Source organism: Arachis duranensis, chromosome 4 (assembly GCF_000817695.3).
Source record: "Arachis duranensis cultivar V14167 chromosome 4, aradu.V14167.gnm2.J7QH, whole genome shotgun sequence".
Lineage (NCBI taxonomy): Eukaryota > Viridiplantae > Streptophyta > Magnoliopsida > Fabales > Fabaceae > Arachis > Arachis duranensis.
This window is the reverse complement of record NC_029775.3, coordinates 121,543,450-121,569,235: the sequence shown is the minus strand read 5'-3', so window position 1 is coordinate 121,569,235 and position 25,786 is coordinate 121,543,450. Positions and strand designations below refer to the sequence as shown.

At 35.6% G+C, this 25,786-nt stretch overlaps 1 protein-coding gene across 1 annotated transcript; it reads left to right on the top strand.

Annotated features, from left to right (window-relative positions):
• The first annotated feature begins 221 nt into the window (after positions 1-221).
• On the top strand, positions 222-25,782 carry LOC107486781 (protein SWEETIE). Its single transcript, XM_052260764.1, has 48 exons — positions 222-536; positions 1,378-1,585; positions 1,996-2,102; positions 3,505-3,741; positions 3,828-3,917; positions 4,193-4,284; positions 4,702-4,747; positions 5,464-5,568; positions 6,322-6,411; positions 6,559-6,639; positions 6,732-6,800; positions 7,348-7,473; positions 8,163-8,266; positions 8,729-8,861; positions 9,441-9,547; positions 9,959-10,069; positions 10,189-10,356; positions 11,092-11,178; positions 11,973-12,066; positions 14,131-14,199; positions 14,291-14,413; positions 14,490-14,558; positions 14,670-14,774; positions 14,955-15,043; positions 15,229-15,385; positions 16,081-16,230; positions 16,757-16,806; positions 16,931-17,030; positions 17,107-17,163; positions 17,250-17,317; positions 17,969-18,062; positions 18,851-19,056; positions 19,563-19,707; positions 19,824-19,892; positions 20,438-20,494; positions 20,651-20,737; positions 20,906-21,034; positions 21,120-21,323; positions 21,460-21,927; positions 22,082-22,147; positions 22,364-22,461; positions 22,573-22,672; positions 22,875-23,019; positions 23,306-23,613; positions 23,693-23,827; positions 23,942-24,106; positions 24,204-24,329; positions 24,545-25,782. The coding sequence occupies exons 1-48, from the start codon at positions 351-353 to the stop codon at positions 25,553-25,555; spliced, it is 6,891 nt and encodes a 2,296-aa protein (XP_052116724.1). The 5' UTR covers positions 222-350; the 3' UTR covers positions 25,556-25,782.
• Positions 25,783-25,786: the final 4 nt, after the last annotated feature.

Genomic DNA, 25,786 nt, shown 5'->3' with positions numbered 1-25,786 from the left:
TCATTTTGTTCTCTGTTAGAGTTGACAAAACAAAAAAATCTAAGTGTTTGATAGAATTAATTATTAGAAATTAATCGAATAATTAATTTTAGTTAAAGGGTAAAATGTCTTGTCTTAATTATTTTGAAGACCCAAATGGTATATGCTCAAAATAAATATTAGCTCCAACTTGGAGGTGTAATTTGCAATTTAATAATGTATTAGACCCTCTTTCTCCTTCACCGCGAAACATAAAAAACATTCCCCATTCCCAGCTGAGAGGCTTGGCTGCATTTTCTGCAACATAGCTCAATGCGACGAACATAAACTTGGATTAACCGCAAACTTAAAAGCAGCATTTGCTCCTTTCAATGGCGAAGAACAATCACACCGTCAGAGACAAAGGTAACAATAACAACGCGCCGCTCTCGCGGTTCGGCGTGCTCGTGGCGCAGCTGGAATCCATAGTCGCTTCCGCAGTTCACAAATCTCCGGAGCCACTCCTCTGCTTCGATCTCCTCTCCGATCTCATATCCGCCATTGACGAAGACTCCAAGGTACTTCCTCTCTTCTTCTTTTGCTTATTTTTCCGATTCTGTTATGAAATTTCGTTTCTCAGATCAGCTACCTTTCGTACCTCACTTCATCTTGATTCATTTCGTTAACGCGTATGATGTAATTCGGAGCTGGTTATTAAGTTTGTTACTGCCAGTTATGGCTAGTTAGGGAGTGGATTGTGCTAATCTGCACTTGTGAACATCGTTAGCTGTGTGCATTCGGATCATTTTGTATATATAAGCTGAAACTAAGTTGTTGCAGATCGAATTTCCTTTTTTAGTTTAATGAGTTTGTTATGAAATATGAATTCATGAATGCTTCTGTCTGTAGTAGACAGTGTTCGATATTGAGAACGAGCTGCATTTTGTTGCGTTAGTTATTGCTTTGTTCGTATGATGCGGTCACTCTGTGATTAGCTGAACTATAGTTTCAATTTTGATATATGCATATTAGCAAGGTCTCAAGGAGCAAGAAATGAGAGAAAGCAGAAGAGCGTTTTGGAGAATTCAGAGAGAGGAAAATAGCACTGAATCTTGGTGCTTGTGCTATAATTCATCTTTATGTCTCTGATTCTCGTATGACAGCTGAAACTGTTGCAACTAAATCTAATTAGCTGATCTGAGTCATTGTACTACACCTACGAAATTAGGAGAACTATAGCAGTGTATGTGTGTTTTATAACATGAGGTAGTAACCTAATGCTAAGGTTGTTGCTTTTGAGAATTGGCTTTTAATTAAGGTTTGGTGCTATTCATTTGATATTATTTGTTGTTGTTGATTTGTGTTTTCATTAAAAATCTTAATGTGTTTTCTGATGTTAAAATTTATCATATCTTCTAGGAAAATATTTTGTTGTGGCAAAGACGGTGTGAGGATGCATTGTATTCCCTGCTCACTTTTGGTGCTCGACGGCCTGTGCGTCACTTGGCATCAGTTGCAATGGCAAAGATCATATCCAAGGGAGATGGAATATCAGTTTATGCTAGAGCAAGCAGCCTTCAGGGATTTCTTTCTGATGGGAAGAGGAGTGAACCTCAGAAAATTGCTGGTTGGTTAAAATAGAACATTTCTAACAATGTTTAATGGCTAATTAATTGCTGCAATATTTATTGTTTGAGCACGCTGACTGATACAGAAGATTCTTGGAAATATTATTGTTGGTTAAAATATTCTTCCTCTCCCCGAGTCCAGTGAACAAATTGTCTAGTTTCATATATTTATGTATGTTTAGCACATGCTCATGGTAAGCTATATGGACTAAATCCTATTAAAAACAAATCTAGAGGTAATAAAATTATGACTGAATAAAATCTCCTAACATGATTAGGTATTACATCTACCTTTCATGTTGCACACGTTTTGTAAATAATGTTTTCAATGTTGTTTGCATTTATTTATTCAGATGTGTCAGTCTTTGTTGTGTTTTATCTTTACTATTTTATTTCAACCAATTTTTAGGTGCTGCACAATGCTTGGGAGAATTGTATAAGTATTTTGGCAGAAGAATCACTGCAGGTTTACTTGAAACAACGACCATAGCAACAAAGCTTTTGAAATTTAGTGAGGTATTTTCTTTCTGTGAGTATTTTTAGATATTCTAAATTAGTAAGGACTTTAATTGAAGGGCCTAATGAAAAGGCCCAAAAAAATGTATATTGGTCTATGTCATCGTTTTATGCATGCACGATACATGTTTTTCTTGCACACAAACTATACGTATATAGTTAATGAGTTCTTTTTTTTTATTTGCTTCTGTTTTCTGTTTAATTTGGATTTTTTTTATCATTGTATTATTTAGATGTCTCCAAATGAAGTGTTGAATGAAATTATATAATTGTTAATTGGATAAAAATGGTCACAACATTTTGACATTGGGTTACAAACAGTATTTACACCACTTCATTTAGGGATTTTATTGTATTTTTATTTAGATTTTAGAAAAACAAATATAAACAAAATAATTTAAAATGATTTAGATTTTAACAGTTTGACTATGGACATGGTTTCACTCAATCCATGTAGCGGATTCTATCTAGTGGGACAAGGCTTAACTGTTGGTTTTTTTTATTTAAAGGATTTAGCTAAGGGCGCTTGTTAAGGAGATAAGAATAGTAACTTTTGAAGTTTTTAATGCATTTAATACATTGTCAATGTATTGGAAATATCAAAACTTGAATTTTCTATGAAGAATTTCTTTTAATTGATTCCTTAACAAGTGCCCTCAAGACCCTTATTTAAAATAGGAAAAAGATTGTTCTTTGTAGCAAAGAGGAATATTATTAGAAGAGAAGGAATAGTACAAAAGAGGAATGAAATGCAAACTAAAGATTTGGTTCTGCCAGTTTGAACTAGGGTCATCTGGATATATAAAAGAAATGGAAAGCATTACTTAGTATTTCAAAAATGGAAGAAGAAAAAAAATCAAGTGGAAAATCTCTTTTTAACATCCTCCATACAACACAGAGAGATATGATCAAAGTGGGCAATCATATCTTAGAAAGTGCAATAGAGAATGCCTAAGAGTGACATATACTATGTGGCAGGTGCTTTAGCAAACAATGAAGGCAGAAAAATTAGGGCCTGAATGCTTTTAGTATTTCCAGCATGTCGCAATCTATGATTAAACTTCTTTTTGCTCCAATAGCTTAGTTGTTTCATTGAAAAAGTGAAATTAGAGGAAATCAAAGCCAATTTGGTTAAGATTAATTGTATTCACCAACGAAAGGAAAGTCTAACTGACTTATTCATTCCTCTCCCACTTTCCTAGATTTATCATTCCTCAATATTCTATTTGTTTTTGGTAGGATACATGAATTAGTAATGTGCCTTTGTTTCATTGTATTATCGATTGATTTTGTCTTTCTGCATACTTTTATCGCATAATGGAGGCAGTTATCTCGCTGATAATTTGTTATGCCATGCCCTCTAGTCTCTTTTAATAAAATTTTGATGTCACTCAAACTTCAGGAGTTTGTAAGGCGTCAGGCATTGCATATGCTTCAGAATGCTTTGGAAGGCTGTGGTGGAAGTGCTGCTTCAACAGCATATTCTGAGGCATTCCGTATCATAATGAGATCTGCCACTGGGGACAAGTCCTTTGCCGTTAGAATAGCTGCTGCAAGGTGTTTGAAGGCGTTTGCTACCATTGGAGGTCCAGGATTGGGGGTGGCAGAACTTGACAATTCAGCTTCCTATTGTGTCAAGGCAGGTATTTTTATTTCAATTTCATCTCTTTCACATGCAAAATTATATTATTGGTTACATGTCTCTGTCACTGCTGCTTTTGATAGGCTCTTGAAGATCCTGTTTCATCTGTTCGAGATGCCTTTGCTGAGACTTTGGGCTCCTTGCTTGCTCTTGGAATGAATCCTGAGGCACAGGTTTTTCATATTTTGGCTTTCTCTGTTTTTTCGTTAATTCTTGCATCTTTTATAAAAAGGGCAACCCGGTGCACAAGCGTCCCGCGTTTAACGCAGGGTCCGGGAAAGGGCCGCAACCAAGGTTGTAATGTACGCAGCCTAACCTGATAATTATATCAGTGGCTGTTTCCACGGCTTGAACCCGTGACCTTGAGGTCACGTGGAGACAACTCATCCGCTGCTCCGAGGCTCCCCTTCTTCTTGCATCTTTTATAATTGTTTCTATATCTTACCAGGTTCAACCTAGGGGAAAAGTTCCTTTACCTCAAGCCAAAAAACTTGAAGGTGGATTGCAGAAGCATTTGACTTTGGCTTTCACAAAAGGTTTGTGTTTTTCTATATCACCTATTTTCATTTTTCCAATATGATGACATACTACCATTACAATAAACTTGTGAATAACGTGCTTTCCCAACCTGGCTTGCTTAAAGTCCCAAATTTGTACTCTCCCAACTACTCATGCAGCAAGTTCTGTCCTCCTTTAAAGAGTTTCTAACATTATAAAATGTCATTCATATTCGTAAACACCTATCATAATCTCAATCTCATGTAACCTAAAGAGTATGAATACTCTCATCTTCTGTATCTATAAATTAACCAATTAAAATGCACAAAGCTAAAAGCAAAAATGACAAGTCAAGACTGACAAAATTGGCTTAGAGGCTTTTCAATATTTTTTTTACACCGGTAGAAAAATTTCATTTTGTCTCAAATTTATTTTCATGTGTTTTTTATGATGGTCTAGGGATGTTCGGGTTGGCCTAACTCTATCTTGGGTATTCTTTTTACAGGTGAAGCTTGAGACTGATTTTTTAAGCTTTCAGTTAGCTAATAGGCATTCTTGTGAATAGTTGGAGATTGGATGGCATTTTTGTTTCATTATTAGAATTCAGTCCTAAAAGCTAGCAAATAGTGAGAGTTGCCTAGCACTTTGTAAAGGTTATCATGGTCATATTCCCAAGTGATGTGGGAGTTCTAATAATTATATTAGGAGTATTTTTTTTTTTTTAAGTTTTAGGAATATTCAGTTTTACTCTTCTGTATTGTATTTAGGCATTGATTGATTCTTGACTTGCTATCTTGTTTTTATCTTTTAGTTTTGTTTGTTACCCAGTTATTTTAGTTTTCGAAACACAGACTATGTATGATTCATCCTTTTGTGGACTGTAAGCTTTATGGGAGTCTTATTAATTTGCTAGTGGTTGGTGCTTCTTGAAATCCATAACCAAAAATGGAAATCTTGATCCCTTAACATTGATCTCCCCCTCCCCCCCTCCCCCGCCCACTTTTTTTAAATTAATGTTCATATATTTTTGGATGGGGTTGTCTCTAGCAGTGAAGAAGTCTTTAGAGATCTTTGATTTATTTATTCTTTTATATGTTTGCTGGTAGATTCCTTTGTTGGTTTCATAGCTTTTAAGGTAATTATTAAACACAACGGAAATAAAATATATGTGTTTGTGGGGTTGTTCAAGTAGTGATTCTATTATCAATTTCTTTCTCGCAGGCCATGCACATAAAATATCAGCATCCAGATAGCGAGCTTCAAAATTTTGCATTGCAGGTTATGGAAATGCTCCGTGCTGATGCTTCTGCAGATGCCCATGCATTGGTATTTTCACAATCAATCATAGTTTGAATTATTTCTTTCAGTTAGTTTCCTCCATGGATTTTGTAATATCCTTCTCCCCTTGTTAGTAATATTTCTTCTTCTATCTGGTTGGAACATACTGCACGTACCTTCAATGACAGATTGACAAGCAAGTTTATAGGATAGGATGAGATGCCTAGAATCTATCTGGTGTAAAACTCATGATCTTTATAGAGGACTTTCCCTTTCAGACATGTCGAGAGATTGAAAAGCTATGCATTATAAATAAATATTTTTTTTGCTTTGCTTTTCTATAGGGGAACTCTTATCAACAATCTTCTATTGTCCTTCTCCCTCGTCAAAAAAAGAAAAAAAATTATTCGAAAGAAAATAGAAGATAATTTAGCCTCATCCTTTTTTGATAAAGTTTCTTATTTTTTTGAGTGAAAGAATTGAATAACTGGTTTCAGTGTCATAGATAATATTAAACAATATTGTGAAGCTAATGGAGTTTTATTGCTTACACTAAAATGAATAGGTCTACTAGATCCTTCGGTAGATTGACAATTGGATTGAGCAGGATATGGTTTGTCCGTTGAACCAGCACAGGCTCAGCATCTTGAACTGACCTGTGGTGGTAATCATTCAAATTTGGCTTGTCAATAGCACAACTAATTTCTGAACTATCCATTTGCCTCTACATTGTTACAATCCAGTTACAGGAATTCTTTATCTTCTTGACTGTTAACAAGAGTTTCTTATTTCTTGCTGCAGGCATGTGTTCTTTATATCCTTCATGTTGGTATAACTGATCAAATGACTGAACCTACACAGAGGAACTTCTTGGTTTTTTTGGGAAAGGAGGTGCAATGCATTTAATTAAATCTATAATTTATTTGCCATAAAATTTTCAAGATGTCTATTCCACCCTTGATATCATCGTAAGATGTTTATTGAATTGTTTCCAATCCCCCCCCCTCCCCCTCTTTCCACCCTGTTTGCTTGTTATAGCTCCAGTCATCTGAAGCCGGTCCTTACATGAAAGTGGCAGCTTTACGTACACTATCATATACTCTAAAAACACTGGGAGAGGTAAGGCTTAACTGCTTATCTTTCTGTACAGAAAAGAAAGTCAAGTACTGTTAGAAAGGGAAGAAGTATTACTGGGATTTTTCAATTTGCAGGTTCCACTTGAATTCAAGGCAGTTCTTGACGAATCTGTAGTTTCAGCTGTGTCTCATTCTTCGAAACTAGTGAGCTCATGATCTTCCTATTTTTCAAGAGCCAAAATATTTTCAGCATATATCTCTATGCCTTTTTTTTAGTTTTATATTTTTTATTCTTTACTTGTTTTGGTTAAACACATCATCTTCATAACCATGGAGTAGGTTGAAAGAGGAAGAAACTGATATGACCTTATGAATAATTTCTTAATGTAGATGTGATTGAAAGGCTGATGGTAAATAATTTCACAATTAGTGGTTTCAACAATCACTTTAAATCATCTCACACAATTAGACATTTGACCTCCATTTGATGTGCAAATCAGAATCTTTTTAACAGAATTTCCCTATCAAACATGTTGAGAGATTTGAAACCTATGCTCCATAGATAGCCATTCTTTTGGTTGCTTTTTGCTTGTTGTAATAGAAGATCCCTTATCTTCCACTTCCTTGTACTATTTTCTCTTCTCTTAATGATATTCTTATTTTATCAAAAAAATAAAAAATAAAATAAAAAAAATGAAAATAAAAAATTGTGTAAAAGCATTTGGGATTTCTGAAATATATGTATTGTTAGGTTCGGATAGAGGCTGCTTTGGCCTTGCGTACCTTGGCTGAAGTTGATCCAACTTGTGTGGGTGGCTTAACTTCATATGGGGTGACTGCTCTTACTGCTTTAAGGGAGAATATATCCTTTGAAAAGGTTAGATTCATGAATTTGATGATAATCTACATTATAATTCATTGTTTGTGATAATTAGTATATAGCATCAATTATTATTATTTGATTTACATGAATTGTTTGTACAAATGGTTTACATTAACCTACTCTAGTTGGAAAATGTTGTGGTGTTGTTTTTTGTACTTTGTAGACATGGTTCACAATAAAATACAATAAGGATATTTGTTCTATGTAGCTAACCCCATTTAGTGAGAAAAAAAAAGGTTTGGTAGTTGTATTATTACTGTTGATAAGAGAAATGTTGATAAAGGTAAAAATGAAGGCAGGTTATTATAAGCTACAGCATTCAAATCTGATATTTTATCCAAAGGATAGAATGTTATTTGCCCATTACTGTAGTTGGTGTGTGGCAATGTAAGAGAGTCACGGTAAATGCAGATTGCTTAGCTATCTGCTTCTACCTCATGTTGGCAGTGTACACGGTTGTGTAAATAAGATGAATGTAGCAGCTGTTTATTTCCTTGAATCAAGATGGAGTAGTTTGTTATGTTTCCCTTTTAGTGTGTTTTGTTGTATTTCCATTTTCAGTTTCTTATTTTTTTGTTCATTATATTTAAACAAGGATAAGGTTGTATTTCCATTTTCAGTTCCTTATTTTGTTGTTCAATAAAAGTACATTTTATGAATTGACAATGATGCATTGTGTCCAGGGAAGCAGTTTACAGTTTGATCTAGATTCGTTGCATGGGCAGGCTACTGTGTTGGCAGCTTTAGTGTCTATTTCACCAAAACTCCCTCTTGGTTACCCAGCTAGGTAACATGATCTCCTCCCCCTATCCCCTCCACTGTTTTTATATTATCATGTTGTGAGGACATGGATATGGATCTGTCCTTTTGCTTTGTTTAATTTTTGTCCAAAGATTTGAAAGATACACTTTCTAGTGTGCATATGAATAAATAGGTGTCACAGCATACTTTGTACTTTTTGGTTTTGGCGATTTGGTATGCTCAATATAAATGTTAGTCAACACATTGCTATCGGTTACGTCATTTTAGTTATTCCATGCATTCGTAGTAATAGGTATTATGTGTGTGCATGCACTCTTTTTTCTTTCTTTTTTTCCCCCCTATTCCTCTCAAGTTTTTTCTGTTATCAATAAAATTAAAAAGAAAAATTCTGTTTCATCAAGCTGGATAACAATAGTAGATTGTCATACTTGAAGTGTTATGCTTGCTTTATTTGCTGCGCTAATAAGTCATTATGTTGCATAAACAGACTTCCTAAATTAGTGCTTGGAGTTTCAAAGGAAATGCTAACCCAACACAGTCACAATCCTGTGGCAGCCATAGTTGAAAAGGAAGCGGGGTGGTTGCTTTTATCATCTCTGTTGGGTTCTTTACCAAAGGAGGTATAAAGTTAGTATTTTTGTTAAAATTGCAAGGAACTAGTGCTCCAAGACTGTCACATTACCTACTGTATGCATGCTTCACACATAATGCATCTTGGGATCAACATGATGTTATGCTATAAATATTTATGAAACTTTTGGTGTATTCACATCCCACCCATTTAGGTAGGGATGAATCCTATCTAAATGAGACAATACAAAGTTATCAATACGCGTGCATGTTTTATGCACTTAGGATTTGGTTTGCTATTGTCAATTTCTTTGTGACGATGTTTTATCATCTTTTGTACTAATTTCTTTTTCTATTGAAAACAAAAGAGGTGTGTATTCACCTGTTATTTCATTATCCATTACCATAGAATTGAAATTAGGACGCTAAGCTGTAGACCATGGTTTTCCTTCCCTTGTCCATTTACTGTAGCTGTATATCCTCTTGAAAATTATAATAGGGAACTTCTATGTATATTTCATGTGATGTGTTAATATGAAATTGAAAATTATAGGCAGGATTGTGATCTTAGTTTCCATGTGATTTGTTCTAAGCGAAATTCACATCATGGTATTTGTGCTTGCCCGCAGGAGCTTGAACAGGAGGTCTTTGATATTCTTGCCTTATGGGCTACCCTCTTTACTGGCAATCCAGAAAATGAGCTCAAGGAAACTGAAGATTTAGTGTCAACAATATAGTAAGCACCTATGAAAATATGTATATGGTTTTTGTGGTCAAATTGTTTTAGAATGTCAGATATGACAAGCATTTGAATACATCTATCTAGCAACTTAAGCTTTATGAGAAATGACTTATGTCATTGGTCGTGAAAATTTAATTTCACCACAAGGTAAACTAGCCCTATGCAGTGTTCGCAAGAGACTGTTCATAACATAAAGTACTCCTCCCTCGCCCCTATGATATGTCCTGACCAAAAATTTATTCTTATTATCACCAAGAAAAATTTGAGGGAATTATTATTTTCAGAAGTATTTACTATTATTTTTAAGTATCTTGACCAAGACCTTTCTTACCATATGGACTTTTAAAGTTGAAGTTTTACAGCATTCTTTATTATTGTCCGCCACTTTTCTCTTGTATTTTGTAGTGTATGGTCTTCTGCTATTCATGCACTCACAGCATTTATAAAGTGCTTTATAGCTCCCGATGTGGTGAATGATGGAGTATTACTTCAGCCAGTTCTTGTATACCTCAGTAGGTATGATAACCTCAAGATTTGATTTCTTCGATGCTACAAGTCCATCTTTGTGTCTTTTTATTTATGGCTGTAATGTCGTTTGAAATTTGATTGTAATTCCTAATTTATGTCGGAAGCAGTGCGTTATCATACATCTCAGCATTAAGAGCCAAGGGATTGGCACATGTAAAGCCTGCAGTGGACATCTTCATCATCAAAACTTTGATTGCTTACCAAGCTCTTCCTGATCCAGTTTCATTTAAAAATGACCATCCTCAGATTATTCAACAATGTACATTTCCATTCAGGTAGTGTGTAAATTGCATTTGTCTGTTATTTACTATTTTGACTTTGTATTGATCAGCCACTGCTGAAACATAAAAAAAGATGTTACACTTTTCTTTTGTCTTGATTTAATTCTCATTCAAGTTGTTGTATAAATGATGTTTCTGTTTTTTGAGAGAGAATTTGTAAAATGCCATTGCTATGCCTTTCTCTTTCTAGTCATGGTTCTTGACAAGAAAGAATAAAAACTACAAATAAAAAGAAGGATAAAGGATCACCCTAAAGAAAGAACAAAACGAATATCCATGGAAAATGAGAAAATCGTGCAAACTAAGCTTCTCAATCCTTCTTCATATATGCTAGAGCTCCTGGTTAAATGCTTCATTCACACCAAATAGATACCAATGACCAACCTTATCCTGGATAAAGAGGCTTTAAACTAATATTTAAAGAAAATATTCTCTTGGAAGATTTGATGCAGAAGGAAGCTAGAAATATGAAAAGATGGATATAATTTTGATGATTTATGAAATGCCTCTGAAGTAGAAATGATTCTGCTGATATGTTTGGAATGATTCTAAAGAGTTCTTTTGTTCTTTCTTTCTTTTCTTTTCTTTTTTTTTTTTTTTGGGGGGGGGGGGGGGGTAAAGAAGATGGAATTTCCTCATAAATTTAGTGATTCATCATTTCTATTGTGAAAAACTAATTAATAATCACTGATTGATCTGAGTAATTCTTTTGTTGCTTGTTTGTATAAGATATGCCTCAGAATGTGAAGAAAGTTCATGCTTGAGGTTTCTGTTAGACAAGAGAGATTCTTGGTTGGGTCCATGGGTTCCCGGAAGGTCTGTTTCTGTTATCTTATTATGCGGCAGAGTATTTGTTTTATTAATTACATGCTGTGCTGTCATTGATGTCAGATGAAATTACAAAGATTTCTTATTTGCTAAGTTATAAAGTCCATTTTTATCAAGTGAATAACATGATCTGCTGTATATGATTTTGACTTAGTGGTATGGTCTTTTGGATTATTCTCAATCTTTTTAAGATAGATCAATTTGGTTGGGTTTTCTCTCCCCGTCTCCAATATATTTCTCTCTCCTTTTCCTTTTTTTTTAATCTATAATATTTCTCTGTTCATTCTATCATCATATTTAGCTTACTGAGGAGGTTGGCTTGATATGTATTATGGAATACTGGTGTTAAATCTAGTCTAGTGATTTGGTGTCATTCGCAAATGTCGCAAATGTGGGAACGTTAAATAATATTCAGATCCCCTTTCATGTTAAAATAATAAAACCATGTACCAAAGAGATATATCCTTAGACTAACATGCAATATCATGTTTCAAGTGCACCCAGCAAGATGTCACATGAATAGACATAAATTTGACAGAGTCCTGAATTATGGGAACAAAATCTAGCGATGTCGTGAATTGTATTTGTGGGAACAAAACTAATTGATGTCAGCAATTACAGCAACTCTTCTGTTATTTGTGCATGTCTGCATATTTTGTAAACAAGTGGAGCTCCTTCTGATTTCTCTTAACTTTGGTGGTCCCTCTTTCTCTCAAGCCCCTTTCGGTTCCCTTCTTTGTTTTCCAACTTACTTGCATTACCTATTTATTTATTTGAAAAAGGGACTGGTTTGAAGATGAGCTTCGAGCTTTTCAAGGCGGAAAAGATGGCCTTATGCCGTGTGTATGGGAGAATGAAATTTCTAGCTTTCCTCAGGTATTATTTCTTTGGATAATTGTAGTTTAGTTAACGCCAAGAAAATAATTTACTTATTTATTATGAACAATAGACTACATCTGTGATTAACAATATCCAACTAGTATTTAGTGTGTGAACTATATATTGGCCTAGCTAATCATTTATCTGTTCAATTTATACAAGACTGGATTTCTTTTTTACTGTGGAATTCCTCTAATGTATTTCTCACATTTCTCTTCTCAACTGAATCTTGTTTCCTTTTATTGGTAAACGTTGTTTCTTCTTTTGCTTTCTTCTTATTATTATTTTTTATGGTGATTACTGCATGTGCCCTCCTAAAACAACAACAACAACAACAACAAAGCCTTGTCCCACTAAGTGGGGTTGGCTACATAAATCAAACGACGTCATTGTGCTCTGTCATGTATCATGTCTACAGAGAGACCGTTTACATGTAGATCTCGTTTAACCACCTCACGGATGGTCTTCTTAGGTTTTCCTCTGTCTTTCGCCTTTTGTCCATCTTCTATCTCATCCACCCTCCTGACTGGATGTTCTATCGGTCTTCTTCTCACATGTCCAAATCACATGAGACGCGATTCAACCATCTTTTTCACAATTGGTGCTACTCCAACTCTTTCTCTTATATCTTCATTCCTTATTTTATCCAATCGCGTATAACCACTCATCCATCTCAACATCTTCATCTCTGCCACACTCAACTTATGTTCGTGCTCCCCTTTAGCCGCCCAACACTCCGTACCATACAGCATAGCCGGTCTTATAGCGGTGCGATAGAATTTACCTTTAAGTTTTAAAGGTACTTTTTTATCGCATATAAAACCAGATGCACTCCGCCATTTTGACTAACCTGCTTGGATCCTATGATTTACATCCTATTCAATCTCTCCATTATCCTGTATGATGCACCCAAAATACTTAAAACTTTTAACTTTCGTAGGATGTTTTCTCCAATCTTCACCTCTATATTAGAGTTTTCTCTTCTCAGACTGAACTTACATTCCATATATTCCGTCTTGCTACGGCTTATGCGCAGACCATACACTTCTAAAGCTTCTCTCCATAACTCCAACTTCTTATTTAGGTCTTCCCTTGACTCTCCCATAAGGACGATATCATCGGCAAAAAACATGCACCATGGCACAGGCTCTTGGATGTGCTCTGTGAGTACTTCCAAGACTAATGTGAGAAGGTATGGATTTATGGATGATCCCTGGTGTAATCCTATACCAATAGGAAATTCCTCCGTCACACTACCTTGAGTCTTTACACTAGTTGTGGCCCCATCATACATGTCTTTAATTGCCCGAATATATGCGATCCTTACTCTCCTCTTTTCTAAAACCTTTCATAAGACCTCCCTTGGTACCCTATCATACGCTTTTTCCAAATCAATAAACACCATATGTAGATCCCTTTTATTACTACGATACCTCTCCATCATCCTTCTTAATAGGTATATCGCTTCAGTGGTAGATCTTCCTGGCATAAATCCAAATTGGTTCTATTAGCTAATTAGTGGAACATACCTTGTTATTGCCTGATAAGCTTTTGGAAGGTTTTGATATCACAATGAAAGCAGAAAGTAGTCCTTGTGTTACTTTCTTTTTGTGTGTGAAAATCTAAAGAAAAACATTGTTACAAGTGTTTGTATGTTTGAAACTATGTTTTGATTGTTCATCCATCATGAGGACTGCCCTGAGTTGGTTAATTTAAATGCTACTGTGTATAACTTTAAGTCAGCACAGTTGGTTATTTAAATGCTACTGTACTATTGCATAGTGTAATTCCAAAAGAAAACATTTAAGAAGACCTCAATCAAATCAACTTGGTTTTTGATAGGGCACAGTGGTGTTGTTTAAGTCAAGTATTGAGATGTGCAGTGAGAATAAACATTTAACAGTTTTATATTTGTCTTTAGTTTTAAAAATATATTTCATTTTATTAATCCAGCTTATTTCTTAATGTCTTTAATGTACCACTTGCTTTATTTTATTCTTTTGTGTGTGATATTTTTGGATCGGGTTTTACTTCACTAACAACTTAATGTGACCTATGAAGCCGGAGACAATAAGCAAGACTTTGGTGAACCAGATGCTTCTTTTTTTTGGGATCACGTTTGCTTGTCAGGTATTATGTCGGTAATGGTATGAATCTCATTGTGTGGATGCAGAATCAAGAGGGTGCTGTTTAGTGAGTCATTTGAATTGTTATGTTTCAGGATAGTGGTGGCATGCTCTCCCTTCTTGGCATCATTGAGCAGTGTCTGAAAGCTGGGAAAAAGCAACACTGGCGTGCAGCTAGTATCACCAATATTTGTGTGGGCTTACTAGCAGGCTTTAAGGTTCTCTTCTTTCTTTTGTCAGTACCCTTCTCTTGTGTGAATCTCTCCAGATATAATGGTTTTGTTATCTTTGTAGGCTTTACATTCTTTTCGACCACAAACAATAGGACAAGAGATTTTGAGTTCGGCGCAATCTATTTTTCAGGTAGGTAATTTTAATTTCATATTATCTGCATTAAATGTTATTATTCTGTGTTATTTGCTCTATATATGTGATGTCCTAATTTTCTTTTTCCGGTTTGAATTTGCATGGAAGAGTATTTTGGCAGAGGGAGACATTTGTGCATCACAGCGTAGAGCATCATCAGAAGGTCTTGGATACTTAGCTCGATTTGGAAATGATATTTTTACTGCAAGAATGGCAAGTTTCTTCAGTTTAATCTGAATTTTATGACTCATTTTTCTGCTGCATTTGTGGCTTATTACGAAAAGTTTTCCCTCTTTTGTGTGGGGTTGTTCTTCTTTGCTTCTGTACTTTGTGATGCTATGTACTGTGTTCATTTCTGATTATTCTTTTTTCTCCCATAATGGTGATAATCAGGCAAGATCACTACTGGGTGACCTAAATGGAGCAACCGATACCCACTATACTGGATCTATTGCTTTGGCACTTGGCTGCATTCATCGCAGGTCATTTATTAATATGCCAGTTAATAATTTTCCTGTGCTTTTTCACTTTGTTCTTAATCTCCCAGGATATATTTCTTTCTTAATCACTGATGGGTATGAATTTGTTTGAACTGTGGCAAGTAGACAACCCATCTTTTTCTCCATATATTTTGCGACATTCTTTATTTTGTATTTCTTGGTTGCAGTGCTGGAGGGATTGCATTGTCAACTTTAGTTCCTGCAACAGTGAGCTCTCTATCATCACTGGCTAAAAGTTCAGTAGCTAACCTTCAGATATGGGCTATGCATGGGCTGCTTTTAACTATTGAAGCTGCTGGTTTATCCTTTGTTTCTCACGTCCAGGTATTCCAATTTCAAATGACAGCTCATTGTGACCTGAATATATTTTTATTTTATTCCATACATATAACTATTAAGTAATATCTATCTGTCAGGGTAATTACAGCATGAAGAGCTTTTCCCTTGTTGTATTGAGATAACATTTGTTAAGGAATAACTTTAAGCCATTGGAAATGTCACTAATTGGTTCATTTGAGCCATTCCACATTATTTTGTTTACTTATCAAAATAATATCGCTGTCACTCAGCTAATGAATTTTTTTTGGGTCTCCTCCTGGTAATATGGCCTGCTTTTGATAATGTAAATTTGTAATAATCATGTCTTCCATTCCCCTCACATTTTGAAGCTATTTCATGATACATTAACATAGGAGGTGCCTTGGTGAGAGAGAATTTTGGTGTGTGTAAAATAATCTGAAGTATTTTGGTGTGAGTAAAATGCAAAGCACTACTGTCTTTACTCTATTAGTTAGGTATTACTAGTACGAGCCCAAACTCACTTATACAATAAGAGAATAAGACATATGAGGTAAGACATTTTTGGTGATGTGTCACAAATGACTTCATCTCTAACTCGTCCCTTAATGCAATAGCCATTTGGTTTCAAAACATAGGGATCCCTTTAACTAGGGTGACATTTTTGTGTGTAATATTCTATTTATTAATGGTGACATGGTTCTCTTTAATTTTCATGCCAGGCAACCCTTTCTCTTGCTATGGACATTCTTTTATCTGATGAGAATGGTTTAGTGGACATTCAGCAAGGTGTTGGCCGCCTTATCAATGCTATAGTTGCTGTTCTTGGTCCTGAGCTTGTCCCTGGAAGCATATTTTTCTCTCGCTCCAAGGTAGATGTTTTTTCAGTTTTGTCCCTGTTTCAAGAAGAAGAAATTCATTAAGAGGAAAGAGAAGATAATAAAAGAAATAATTTGGAACATATGATGTCTTGCTTAACATAAAGGAAAACATAAATAACAATATGAAAAAAGAAACCTCAGTACTTTTGTTTGGGAAACATGTTTAAATGACTGATAAGCTTTGCACCAAGCAGAAGCTAAACAACTGATGTGTAAATGAAGATGCTAGAGTTTCAAACCCAACCCCTGCCTGCCGCTGGAAAAAATATGCACCCAAGTTTGGCACAGTTTCCCTATTTCCAACAAAATTTTTAGCCTCTTTACTTTGGCCAAATTCATTACCTAATCACAGAAAGTTGTTCAAGTTGCCTAAGGTGTCTATACAGGAGATTTTGACCAATTATACTCTTATTCTCATTTTCAGGTTTTCAGCCAATTATTATTGTTATTATTATTATTATTATTGTTATTGTTATTGTTATTGTTATTGTTGTTCACAGTGTTTTTCTTTGTCCAGTCTGCCATGGCAGAGATAAGCTGTTGGCAAGAAACTGCAACTATGCTTGAGTATGTTTCTTTATTCCACACATTTTTTTTGTGGTTATCTAGTCTTTGACTAGGGTAGTTATGTTTTAAGTTTTAGCAATCCCTTCTTTGATGGTCATCTGAAGTTTTGCTTGCTCAACTACAGGAGTGCACGCTTTACACAACAACTTGTTCTTTTTGCACCCCAAGCTGTTTCTGTGCACTCACATGTGCAGACTCTTCTCTCCACTCTGTCCTCAAGACAGGTTTGTTTCCTGTACAGTTTCCATTGATAATGTATTATACACTATTGTTTTCTGTTTAATCTTTTCTTTGATGCAGCCAAATTTACGGCATCTTGCTGTGTCAACACTAAGGCATTTAGTGGAGAAAGACCCGGTTGGTTCCCTCTTCTTAGTGGTGTTCTCAATATAAAGCATTGGCATATCATATTTTTGTACTGACAGCTAATTTTAATCATGCAGGTTTCCATTATTGTTGAGCAGATTGAAGATAAGTTGTTCTTTATGCTGGACGAGGAAACTGATTCTGAGTATGTAACTTTCTTTCTCTTTACTACCAATCATTTGGGTTGAGGCACCTTTTTCTTTTATTATTTTTATGTGGTTGTCTTGTCTCATTATTTTAATAAATATGGTTTTTCCAGAGAGCCAGAATGATGTAAGAAGTAATACAATGGCATGATATATTTTCCTAGACTATTCATTACAAGACAGTGTCTCTTAAAATCATTTAATTACTTCAGCATTGCTCTGCATCTTTGATGGATCAACCCTTAAAATTCCCATATACTTAGTGTCATAACATCAAACATTCCTCCAGCTCTGTATCTTTTGTATCTGAGACGGAAAAGTTTTAATCATTCTTTCGTTTTTAGTTTGTTTATTTTCCATTGATTTCTTTTCTTGGGACTAAAAGATTTATTCTTTGAAGAAAATCTTGGTAATCCTTGTTTTGGGATAAGATATTCTACCTGGCTTTGTTTCAGGTTTTACAATTTTTTAAATATATTTTTGGGTGTGGGTGGTTTTAAAGAAAAATTCGATAAGACGGTAAACGAGGATGAGAAGATTGGCATGGCCAACCATATTATTATATTAATATAAAAATTGGTCAGTGCCATCTATAGCTATTGGCATTTGGCTTTTTGACTGCTTATTTCTTACTCCTTTTACCTGTGCAGAATCGGTAAGTTAGTGCGGACCACAATTATGAGACTACTCCATGCATCATCTCCTTCATGTCCTTCACATTGGATAGCAGTATGTCGCAAAGTGGTAAGGTTTCTATTTCAAAATGCTGGATTGTCTATATGCTTCTCAGTGTCTGGAAACTAATACAATGTTTACAAGAGATTGTGTTAAACCCATGTGGAAGACACAGATATTTGAAGTTTTTTTCTGAAAATTCTTTGAAGTGCAGACCTGCAATGGCAGATGTTGTAAAAAGGTTCAAATGTAATAAAATAGTTGCCTTGTCATTTGTCTTTGACGTATAGGCACACACACCTAAGGTTTTTACTTTTTATGGTCATGCTATCGAAGGATTTATTTGGTAGAGATGCATCTCTTTTATCATTTCATTTAGAGTCTGCTTAGGTCTTTCTCTATCCCTAACTATTGGTCTATTGCATTTGATCAACCCTCTTGACCTGATGCTCTAATGCTCTTTCTCCTCATGGTTATGAAATTTGGCACGACAATCAGCTAGGTTGGGGTACTGAGCCAGTGGTTCAACCAGTAGGTCATTGGTCGAACCTTTTGACCCAGTTATATTAAAAAATATATAAAATATAACAAGCATGATATATATATAGTTTGAAAAAATTAAACCCTCATCTCTTGAGTGAGCTTTTGGAGTTGAGTCAGGCCCTTTCACTTCTAGTAAACGATGTTTTGGTTTAAAATGCACATTAGGGAAGTTTTGGGATTGGTTTGGACATCTTTATAGTTCATGGTACGGTGCACATGGTGTAACATTTAACGGAGGGACAAGTGAAATTAACCCTTGTTATTATTATTATTATTTAATGATACTTGACAATGGTTTTTGTGGGATTACTCAGGTCCTTGCTACTTCAATGAGGAGCATTGAAAATAGTAGTACTTCAGCAAGTGATAACATAGATGGTGATACACAGTTGAACCAAGGGGATGATGAAGATATGGTTTCTAGCTCCAACAGCAAGCAGAGTTACAATTTTCAAGCTTCCAATGTTGATCCTAATAGAGAGAAGTACCTCAGATACCGGACCAGACTTTTTGCTGCAGAGTATGTTTGTTTTAGCTGTGTAATTTTAGTTTTTAGATGTATGTTTCAAAAATGCCAACCTATCCTAGATTCAAACCCTATGTTTTCTTGGCTTCTTTCATGTGATTTTAATGCATCTAATGCAAAATATACCTTCATCCTTTGGTGAAGAATTAGCATGAGGATGATTTATATGTTGGGGTCGCACCTATTGGTCAAAAGATGATGAAGTCTTGTCGTAGGTGGGCATGAGTGGAGAGGGTTAATAGAAGCTCCACATGGCAAGTTGGTCAGATAGGGAGTAACTCCATCACTAGAGAGAGAGAGACTTAGCCAGGAGACCTAGAAAAACTATAGGTGAAACTAATAAAATTTAAAAAATATATACCCTTTAAAAGTTGAATGTAAAAATGGATGTAAGCATCATTTATGGTTGGGCTTTCCTGTTTGATTCATGTAGCCTAGCAAGGCGTAGCTGTTGATGGTTATATTATTTGTTGTTATTTGAGTAATTAATTTTCTTGCAGATGCTTGAGCCATCTTCCAGAAGCTGTAGGAAGAAATCCTGCACATTTTGACCTGATTTTGGCAAGGCAAGAACATGGAAAAGGGCCGGACACTGGTGATTGGCTAGTACTTCATTTGCAAGAGTTGATATCACTTGCTTATCAGGTGCTGCTTACATACTAGAATATACTAGCATAAATGTTTTACCTATTGCACTTTGATTGGTATTGAAGACAACAATAATTTATTAACTGGTCGCCTCTCATATTTTCTCTTACCAGATAAGCACAATTCAGTTTGAGAACATGCAGCCGGTTGGCGTTAGTCTTCTTGGCACCATTGTGGACAAGGTAATTTGTTCTCTATGAAACACGATGGTTGTGCGAATGTTGTGGCTTTTCTCACCTTTTGTTCTCTTCCTTTGTGAGGTTGCTCAAATGCTGAAAATTTTATTTCTTTGAGATAAGTCTTTTACGCTCATCAGAAGTTTTTCCTTCTCCATATTTTTCCCCTCATATTAGAGCATCTTGTTATTAATCCCTGGGGCTATGGCATAATTGAAGGAGCGGGATTATGGTGGTCTGTTGGCTATACTTCTCTTTGTCATACTCGACTTTATGGCTTGAGCCAAATGCTTTTTATTCTCTTCTCAATCTTAATTTCTTCACTGTATTAATGGAATAGTATTTCTCCTTTTAACACTAATACATCTTTGTAAGCAAATGCTATTTTTGATCTAGTGTCAAGAGCTAAACCGTTTTATTGTATCAATTATCTGGTTTTCATGTTGGGAAATCCTAATCAGTCTTTGATGTTTGCTTAATCTCATGCTTTCTCTATGGTTGACGGAATTTCTTCTTGATGAATTTTATTTTATGTGAATTTGGACCAACAGTTTGAAAAAGTAGCAGACCCCGAGCTTCCTGGGCATTTTCTATTGGAACAGTTTCAGGTATTTAGCAAGATATGTGGCAAATCACAATCATAATTCTTTCTGCCTACTTATGATTGCTGAAAGGTCCCATAAAACTAATGCTTCATTTATATGGTTATGTCAAGTTTGAGTTTGTTGAATTGCTTGGAATAACCAAAACTGTTCTAAATACAGGCCCAACTAGTATCTGCAGTTCGTACAACCTTGGACACATCTGCTAGTCCTAGTTTACTTGAGGCAGGCTTGCATTTGGCAACCAAGGTTTGGTTTATTTGCAAATTCGGAAATCCCTCAAACTTGTTTCTGCATAGCCAATTGTGGGCCTTGGGCTCCCTAAACATGTATCTAATATTTCTTTGGAAGTTAGAAATATATTTGCAAGGTTTGCCACAATATGCAATTTAACACAATACTATGTGAAAATTTCAGATACTCACAAGTGGAATTATCAGTGGGGATCAAGCGGTGGTCAAGCGTATATTCTCATTAATCTCACGTCCATTGAATGATTTTCAGGACATTTATTATCCTTCGTTTGCAGAATGGGTCACAAGCAAGGCATGCTTACTTTATTTTTGTGTGTTATCAATGTCTCAAATATGTTTATATCAGCTCATTTGTTGTCGTATTAATTTTATTGTAGATCAAGATAAGACTTCTGGCTGCTCATGCTTCTCTTAAATGTTATATTTATGCATCCATGAGAAAGCACCAAAATGGAGCTCCAGATGATTACCTGGCATTATTACCGTTGTTCCAAAAGAGCTCAAGTATTCTGGGAAAGTATTGGATCCGTACATTGAAGGATTATAGTTATATATGCTTGTACCTGATCCCAAAGAAGGAGGTAAGCCGGGACTTGAACTCTCTTTATACTTCAGTGCCTCAGAGGGTACTTCTTTATTGAAAGATAAACGTGGATCAATATGAAACTAGTTATATGTTCATGGTTGTCTTCTCATTCTACTTGCACTATCTTGCAGTGGAATTTGTTCCTTGATGGGATCCAATCACGTATTGTTTCTTCAAAGTTGCGCCCGTGCTTAGATGAATCTTGGCCTGTAATTTTGCAAGCACTTGCATTTGATGCGGTTCCTGTCAATCCTGAAGGCAGAAATGATTCCACCAAAGCCTCAGTCCAAAACACCCAAAAAAATAGTGTCTCTACAAGTCAACATAGCATGGTTGAGTTGAAGAGTGAAGACTTCAAATTCCTGTGGGGCTTTTCCCTCCTTGGTCTGTTTCAGTCACAACATCCTATCTTTTGCAGGCCAATTTTACAGCTGGCGTTCAGTGATGCTAAGCATGGAGGAAACTCACCAAATAATGAAGTCAACACCTCGGGCTTGAAATTATATGAAATTGTACTACCTATGTTTCAACTTCTTTCTAGTGAAAGATTTTTTGGCGCGGGACTACTTAGCATGGGTATTTGCAAAGAACTGCTACAGGTGGGTTTGTTTCTTATGAGATTCTTTGACATTCACAAGACCAAATAATTCTTATGCTGAATGATCATGAGCAATACTCATGGAATTCTTAATAATTCTTATGCTGAATGGTCATGAGTAATACTCATGGAATTCTTATATTTGGTGGATGCAGATTCTTTCATATTCCACGTACATGGATAACTCTTGGAATAGTCTTGCAATATCCATTTTATCACAGGTAGGCATTAGATAAATTGCTATCTGGACTGATTTTGTGTGTGTATTATATTTTATGTTTTTCGGTTAAATTTATGACAACACTTAAAAGCACTTTATTCCTGATGAAGCTTAGCTTGTGCCTGTATGACATTTTCATCTAGTCTGCCGTTTGGTGCTTTGGCCAGTATTTGTGAATTGTGACTAATGAATTTCGTTTCTTTTGTTTTCTCTACAGGTTGCACAGAATTGCCCACAAGAAATCTTCAATAGTGAAAATTTGGATTTGATAATAACAGAACTTTGTTTAGATTACCTTTTTAAAGTGTTCCGGAGGTAATTATCTTTCTGTGATTGGTAATTTAATATGAAGTTTCAACTCCCAGATAGATGACATGCATCGAATATATATAATCTGTTAAATGGTTTCTGTGCTTTGTTGTCCAGCAGTGAGAGAATTTCAGTGCCGCGTCCCAAATGTGATGTAAATGTGATACATACACTATGTAGCACAACAAGGGAAGTTATTAAACGCATTGAGACAAAGGTGTGTCTGCTGTGTACGAACTGGTTCTCTTATTATTATCTGAAATTATGAGCCAATATCTTATATCAGTATTATTTTTTTTTTTTTTAAATTATTCTTCATTGAAGGCTTTGTGCAATTTGCTTTATCTTAAATTCATTTTTTTGTGAACTGATTCTGAAAAGTGAGCTTCATTGCTGATCTAATACGTTGACTACTTCAGACACACAAACACGCAAAATCTGTGGTTCTGGCATTAGTGTTAATGGGCTACGAGTGCATTAGGGAGGCTTCAACTGAAGTTTGCTTATCAGAAGCAATTGACATGGTTAACTGTTCAAGTTCTTTATTAAAGAAAATCATTAATGGTAAGCCTTTATAGTTGAAAGTAGCTAATCCATGGTAATCTATGGTCCCTTGTAAATAGCTACTTTGAATATTTATATTGACCTTTATTTATTTCTTTCTTGTTTCTGCTTGTTTGTGTTCTTGTAGTTTTGGTATAATAGGTATTTTTGTGGGTATATGAACCATTTTACTTATGCAGATTTGAGATTCTTTAATTGTCGCTCAATACCAAGCTCCCATAGTAGTGAATCAACTATAATTCATTCAACAGTACAACTTATGCTTTTTCCCTCAATTTGTTTATAGATGAGGCTCACCTTGATGATGGTGCTCTGCAACTAAGAGAACTGTTTGGAACTTGTCTGAGTGTGGTTGCTGCTATGACTAAGGATTGCATTGAGGGATTCCATTTGCAGGAGATTAAGGGTTCCAACTTGCGCAAATTAATACAAATGAAGCTTGTGTTTTCTCTTGAACAAAGTATATCGATTGCCAAATTGGCTCTTGAACTAAAGTGTGTTGCTGATGGTGAAACAAGTAACTCTTTATGTGCTAATGCCCTCAGATATTGCATACGATGTATCCAAACCGTACTTAATGATTCAAATTTACAGGTAAGTCTTATGTAAAAAATTGTGCAGCATGGCTGTTACCTGGAAAGAAACCCAAATGACAAAAGTTTGTTCTCGACAGGTTCAAGTATTAGGTTTGCAATTTCTCAAAGCCAGGGTTCAAAGAGATGCTAATACAGAAGATAAGTCTTTCATAATGTTTCTTGTTGGGGAGCTAATAACCGATATATTCACTTTGATCCACAAAACATTCAAGGTATAAGAAGCATTTGCATCTGTGGTGCCATTGGTAACACCTAATATTATGTTAGTTTCTTAGCAGATTGTTTCTATTCAATCTAGGTAAAAGATTTTATGATTTCATTGGCAGAATCCCATAACAAGAGAATCCGTAACCATAGTTAGCGAATGCTTGAGTCTAATGGTGCTATTACAAACCCTGTCAAAAGGTGATGATTGCCAGCGAAGTTTTATGAACATTCTTTTGGAGGCCATTGTCATAATTTTCTTGTCTACGGAAGATGGATCCTCTAAGGTAATATAAACTTAGATTATTGCCAGCTTAGCACTCTTTTTCTTATTATTAATATCTTAAAAAAAATTGTTCTTTTGATCGTGCAAATAAACGACAGGAAGTCAGTGATTTAAGAAACACGGCCATTAAGCTTGTTTCTCGCCTTGCTCAAATTCCTTCATCAGCAATTCATTTCAAGGATGTTTTGCTATCAATGCCTCCTCTGCATCGCGAACAACTCCAGGTACTTTATGCTACCAACGTGCATGTTTTGTGAATTTATTTAGCAATCCTTTAATATTTTTCTACAATCACTGGTTGATCACCTCAACCAAGATAGAAATTATATTTTTGCAAATGGCAAATTCCATTTTCCTGTCAACAGAAATAATAAGCTTTTTTTTTTTAATTTCTGACGTAATCTCCTGTTGCTTACTGCTGTTATTTCACTACCTGCAGGGGGTAATCCGAGCTTCTGTAGTAACGCATGATAAAAATCCAATGGAACTAAAAGTACCAGTTTTGGACATTAAAATACCAAAGCCATCAACAGAAAGTGAAGATAAGCATTCTGCACCACCGGCTGCTATCGCGGCACACGTAGATGAAAATGATGAGGAAGATGATGAATTTGGTGAAGATGATTGGGATGCTTTTCAGTCTTTTCCTGTGTCTAAAAATGAGGATGGAGATGAACCAGAAACAGAGGACGCTGCTGAAGGAAAAGATCCTTGCCTGGTTGAAAGCTCATCAGAACCGAAAACAGAGGATGCTGCTGAAGGCAAAGATCCTAGCCTGGTTGAAAGCTCATCAGAACCGAAAACAGAGGATGCTGCTGAAGGCAAAGATCTCAGCCTGGTTGAAAGCTCATCAGATATGGAACGTTCCACCAGAGTTGATGAGTTTCAAGAACGTTCCATCAATGGTGAAAATGACCTCAATGGCGTTGATTGTCTAAAGACTGATGAACAGACACGTGATCAAACTAATTCCGATGCTGAGAAGTCACGTAATGATGTGCATCCAGAGATGGAGAAAGAACTGCAACATACTCAAACAAGTCTTGACACTAACAAGGTAGATAGTAACGAGCATCAAGAGATGGAAGAAGAACTGCATAGTGACGAGCATCAACAGATGAAAGAAGAACTGCATAGTTCTGAGCTTCAGGAAGAGGCAACATCAACCCCAGGAAATGAGCAAGGTTCTTTTTATCATAGGCCTGAGGCAGAAGCTGAAGGATCGACCAAAGGGGACTTATCATCAGATAATTTGCAAAGAAAGCCTTCACCTGAACCATTTGTCTCACACTCTCCGCCACTTGGACAGGGTTATTGCGAATCAGAAGATGCTAAAGACGGTGTAAATGAACAGAACTCAGATCCGCAGCCAGGAATGTCTCAAAGTGCAATAGAAAGTGAAAAAAATAGTGATAAGTTAGAACCCGCTGGAGACCACCGTGATGTGTGAGGCGTTGTCAATTGAAGGCCATGACACGACCGCACGAGATTATAATATTTATGAACCCCACGATCCCACATCTGCATGAAAATCGCGATTAAAAAGATGCATGTATAATTTACTTGTACCATTTTTTGCGCTCCAACTAATTGTATTTTTGTTGCACATATTTTATTCTCTAGCTCTTTTGTTAATCTGTATTATTATTCTGTTATTATTTGAGAAGCTTTTATTCATTTA

Bases quoted from the DNA above. Each gene is read 5' to 3' on its own strand.
- LOC107486781 (XM_052260764.1), top strand. From the start codon at position 351: ATGGCGAAGAACAATCACACCGTCAGAGACAAAGGTAACAATAACAAC. The intron at 14,414-14,489 runs GTTCTCTTCTTT...TTATCTTTGTAG, and splicing joins GCTTACTAGCAGGCTTTAAG to GCTTTACATTCTTTTCGACC. The intron at 14,775-14,954 runs GCAAGTTTCTTC...GGTGATAATCAG, and splicing joins ATATTTTTACTGCAAGAATG to GCAAGATCACTACTGGGTGA.